This window comes from Myotis lucifugus, unplaced genomic scaffold (assembly GCF_000147115.1).
Source record: "Myotis lucifugus unplaced genomic scaffold, Myoluc2.0 scaffold_1, whole genome shotgun sequence".
In the NCBI taxonomy this organism is placed as follows: domain Eukaryota; kingdom Metazoa; phylum Chordata; class Mammalia; order Chiroptera; family Vespertilionidae; genus Myotis; species Myotis lucifugus.
Window position 1 is genome coordinate 38,745,217 of NW_005871049.1, and position 5,377 is coordinate 38,750,593.

Genomic DNA, 5,377 nt, shown 5'->3' on the forward strand with positions numbered 1-5,377 from the left:
AATCTAGAGGCACCAGAGACTAAAATAAAACTATGGCTTATAGAATTCTTACCAGTGAAACCACAAAAATCCCCAAGGCATGCCTAAAGCTAAATAGGGTCCTTAAACTCTAAGGCTCATCAACTCTAAGACTCACAGGGTGTGGGAGTTTGAGGCCGTTTTCAGGATCATTCAGCCCCATCTACTTATTTCAAAGACGGTGCCATCGAGATGCAGAGACGCTAAGTTTTCTGTTAAGGTCACACATCAATCCAAGAGCTATTTCTTCCATCAGGTTTGGGATAGAATCGATAAACCTACATTATCCATAGTTCTCCGTGCTACTCATTCACTCCATAAATGTTTGTGGACTGCGCTCTCTGTGCCTCGCCTTGGAATAAACAAACGTGAATAGCGTAGTCTCTCCCTTCAGCAAGTCCCTAGTCCAGGGGAGAAGACGTGGGATGAGAGACATGGCACAGCAGGAGGGATGCTGTGGTGCAGGGATGTCCGAAATGCAGGGAGCGTGGGGAAGGGAGCCCCAGCTCTGCCTGGGGGAGTCAGGGAAGGCATCGCATGGGAGGTGACTGTTGAGCTTTGTCTGGAAGGATGAGAAGGTGGGAACAGCATGGGCAAAGGCATGAGGTCACAAAAGTAATGGCATGTTTGGCTCTGAAGGCCGTTAGTGCCAAGCAAAGAGTGTGGCTTCTGCCTGCTGCACATCCCCCAAGGTTCTCACACAGGGAACAGACACTACGGTTCCCAGTTTGAACCTAAAGTCCAAGGCTGTCCCTGGTGGTCCCTCCCTTTTATTACTTGAATAGATATTTTCCTCCCTGACTACACTGTATTCTCCTTTGAAGAAGGGACGGAGCCTTATTTTTGGTCCTGTAGCTTTGTTATTCAAAGTGTGGTCCAGGGCCCAGAAGATCCGCCTCCCCTGGGGGTTTTAGAAATAGAGAAGCCCAGGCCCTCGGACTTGAACAAATTCTCCTGGGGATTTATTTGCACATTAAAGTTTGAGAAACACCAGCCTCCAAAACTGCTTTGTGCAAAGTCAAAGCTCATTCAATGTGTGTTGATTCAGATGTCATTGGAAAAGTTTGTTTTAGTAACAATTGGATTTTAATTTTTTTAAAATATATTTTATTGATTTTTTTACAGAGAGGAAGGGAGAGGGATAGAGAGTTAGAAACATTGATGAGAGAGAAACATCGACAAGCTGCCTCCTGTACACCCCCTACTGGGGAGGTGCCCGCAACCAAGGTACATGCCCTTGACTGGAATCAAACCTGGGACCTTTCAGTCCACAGGCCGACGCTCTATCCACTGAGCCAAACCGGTTAGGGCAACAATTGGGTTTTTATTTGGATAGTTGCTCCCCCACATAGCCTAATGGATTGTACACTTAAGGTAAGTTGCAGGAGGCATGCAGTTGTTCTATTCTCCAGTCCCTCAAAGCTTAAGGATGTTCATTCACTGGAGGATAAGGAGAAGTCAACCGTGGGTGGTTTGCTCAGGCTGAATCATGCTTAAAGGAAGCAACATTTGAGGAGAAAGTGCCTTGGAGGGTGGGGGTGGCCTCATGCTCCTTATGACCCTGTCCCTAGAACGAACACTTGCACCTGAGTGGCCTGCGGAGATTTGTGGAGGAGAAAATACAGCTGCTGGAGAAGGCCATCGACCAGTGCTTTGCCCACATCGCCCGGCCTCTGCAAGAAGGGGTCAGAAATGCCAGGACTTCCTACCGACGGATCCTCGGGGCATGTCTGGTGGTGAGTGACCCTTTCCGGGGAAAACCTGTGGTGTCTGGTGACGTCTGTCTGATCCCCAAGGTCGGGACTTGGTAGTCACCTGCAGAAAATTGATACTCAGACCTATAGGAGTGAAAGGTATTGAAGAATAGAGAGAAGGACAATAATACGATATAACCTCAAACAAAGGCCACATTGAGGGAGCAGAATAAAACGGAGCCAGGAGAGGGGGCAGAGAACGATGAGTCTGAGAAGTAGTAGGAGAAGGGGAAATCGTGTAATGCTTATATTCTTATTTTTTGTACTATTTGTAATGTAAAGCGTAAGTTCTTATTTTCTAATAAGAAAACTAAGCAGGAAAGATCACACATCTGTTGTTAGGAGAGTGTTAGATACTCCTGAGGGAAATCGGGGTGATAAAAAGGCAATGGATTTGACCATGGAGAGTGCTCATTGGTGACTGTGATAGGCAGCCTCCGAGATGGCCCGCGGGAGCCTCACCCCGGTATTCACGCCCTGGGGAGTCTCCCCCTCACTGACGCAGACAGAGCTGGCCTCTGTGGGCAGCAGGGTGCTGCCGAAGGGACAGTGTGTGACTTCTGAGGCTCGGTCATCAAGGGCCGCTGAGGCTTCCACGCTGGTGTCTTGGATCACTCGCTCGGAGGGGAGCCAGCCTCCCTGTGCTGAAGCCAAGCAGCTGTGTGGAGAGGCCCATGTGGAAAGGGGCCAAGGTCCCCACCCACAGCCAGCACCACCTTCCCCGCCCTGTAGTGAGCGTCCGTGGAAGCAGATTCTCTAGCCCCAGACAGGTGACCATGATCCCAGCCGACACCTGACAGAACCTCATGGAGAAGCCCTGAGACAGACTGGCCGGCGTTGGGAAAGGCCCGCTAGTACGTGCAGCCTTTGGACACTCACTTGGCCACATAAGAATGGGCCTTGGGCCTGGAACGCTTCCTACCAGGAGATGAAGACCCTCCCAGCCTGTGCTGGGCTTCTCTGCTTGTGTGGGGATATCTTTCCATTTCGTGTTCAGTGTGTACTCCTTTGTTCTGCTTAGGACAGGCATCAGAGGCCCCCGGGCAAGCCCCCGTTTTCTGTATTTCTGAACCGTGGGAGGGGGTGGGATCTTCTGCTGCAGCATAAAGTGGGCTGCGTGCAACTATAGCACCTGCATCAGCTGGGGAGTGGATCTGCTGGCCTTGGGGGACTGCCAGAGGCCGGCTGGATCTTGTGCACACGTCCCCTCCTCTTGCTGTAAGTAAACACTGCACCACTTGAGCCTGGTGTGCATGTTATCTGACCTCCGTGACCTTGAATCCTGCACTGGTCTCTTCTCTGGTGGCACTTATCTGCGCTTTAACCTTGGCCGCACAGCCTGGCCACCAAGCGAACTGTGAAACACGAGCCAGCCAACACCAATCTGAATTCCCGACCCACAGAATCTGTGAGAGAGGAGAGATGTTTATTGTTGTTTTAAGCCACCAAGTTTGGGGTCATTGGTTTCATAGCAGGAGGTAGGTAAGAGACCATTTGCTTGTGGAAGGAAGGAGCGTGTTCTCCATCGTCAGGCGTCACCAGGTCCTCATCCCATGAATTGTCCCTTCTCTCATCAGCTTCTTTCTCTGTGACTATCAGCATACCCTAGGTGTTCCTATTTGATAGCACCTTGCCTTTGTGATCAGAAGTTTGGGCAAACATCTATATGTTAACATCATGTCATTATATAACATAGTAAAATAACCCAAATATCTAATAACAAGAGAATAGTAAAATGAACTATGATATGTCCATAGGATGTATTATGTGGTTATTAAAATGATTTTTTTCTAAGTATGTACAATGAATTAAGGAAATGCTCATGTTATAGTATAAGTGAAAAGGGAAGACTAATAAGATAGATAGATAGATAGATAGATAGATAGACAGACAGATAGATGGTTAGAATGATGCCAGTTGTATCATGCTACACAGCCATTCACTTGAAAGATATTCCCTTAAAACATATATCATTGAATAATGATCCCAAAGCCCACTACTGAAATTTTGGTTAGTGCAAATGTATTATTATTATTTAAGATCCTCATCCGAGATAGGCTTTTATTGATTTTTAGAAAGAGAGGAAGAGAGAGAGAAGGAGAGAGAGAGAGAGAGAGAGAGAGAGAGAGAGAGAGAGAGAGAGAGAGAAACATCAATGTGAGAAAGAAACGGATCGGTTGCCTCCCATGCATGCCCTGACTGGGGATTGAACCCAAAACCGAGGTATGTGCCCTGACCAGGAATCAAACCCACAACCTTTTGGTATATGGGATGACCCTCCAACCAGCTGAGCTACCCACCCAGGGCAGTGTAAATGTGTTTTTATTCTCTTTATTGAGGATCACCATCTGGCTAAAATTTATCAATGTCTCTTATAACTCTAGCTTCGTGATATTTTCCCCTCTGATTTGTGCACTTATTTCTCTGGGAAAAAATATTGCAACGATACATAAATCAAATTGCATTTCATTAAATATTTAACAAAAAGTATAAAAAAAAACTTGGACTATACTTGCAAAAATCTGAAACAGATACTCCCAGTAGGGTCGTAGCACATTTTCATTTAATAACTGCTCATTTAACAAATATTTACCAAGCACTCCTTATGCCCTTGCCAGATGGCAAGGACATCAGGGTATTGGATGAGACACACTGAGCCTGATCTCAACGGGCTGATGGTCCAGTAGAGGAGCCTAATGAATAAACAGACAAATGCAACCCTGTATGAGAAGAGCTGTGAGCAGAGTGACTACAGGGCGCTTTGCAAACCCAGGACAGGGCACCCCACCGACGTAAGACACGACTGCTACCCTCTCTGTCTAGCTTAGTCATGAGTTAAAAGATTCTGTTGCTGCTACTGTGATTCTTGGTAATAGCCTTTGGCCAAAGGCAATGCAATCCTGATCCTGTGCTTGTCTGGTTAACGCCTACTAACGCTACTAACCTGTTGTTTGTTTACCTAGAGGAGTAGAGGAAACCAAGGTTTTCACCAAACTCTGAAGGCGGTTTGCCTGAAAAACGGCATCTATGCCTCCAGGACTCTGGCAAGAATAGATCTGAATGAAGCCATCACTCAGCCCATCTACGACCAGATTGATCCTGTTTTTGGAGGCATTTTTAGGTAAAAGATCTTTTCCTCGTATTCCTTTGTGAACAAACATCTGAAGAATGTGGGGCCAGAGTCTCGTCTTTAAGAATTTGTACTTCGGATTTGGAAGTGTAAAGAGTCGCTTGCAACTCGAGGAGGAAAGTGTACTCTTTGGCCAAACACAAAAGCCTGCTTGGTTTGCTTTACTTAAAAAATCTCCCATGGTGACCTGGAGTGCAGATGGAGATGTTGCCTTCAGACTAATGTTATGATTCCCATGATTTTTTCAAACATCTCACACATGCAGCAGGGAATAAACTTTCTTGTGGATCCAAGCCCAGGATTGGGTATTTTGGTTGGAGAGCGTGGAGTTAAGCAAACACACGGCCTCCATAAATTTCCCTGAGTACAAAAAAGAGAAGTGACTCACGGAGGACGCCGTTTGCTCCCATCCTGCATGCTCCCCAACGTGGCGTGGGAGGCGGATGTCCTCCGTGCGCCCCTCCTTCCATCTTCC

The 5,377-nt window shown here is 47.0% G+C and overlaps 1 protein-coding gene across 1 annotated transcript in view; it reads left to right on the top strand.

Annotated features, from left to right (window-relative positions):
- Window positions 1-5,377, top strand: part of NUGGC (nuclear GTPase, germinal center associated) — a 39,728-nt gene that overhangs the window by 24,398 nt on the left and 9,953 nt on the right. The window contains exons 12-13 of the mRNA XM_023753098.1: window positions 1,590-1,754; window positions 4,736-4,893. Coding sequence (XP_023608866.1) covers window positions 1,590-1,754; window positions 4,736-4,893 — 323 coding nt within the window. The remainder of the gene's footprint in view (window positions 1-1,589; window positions 1,755-4,735; window positions 4,894-5,377) is intronic.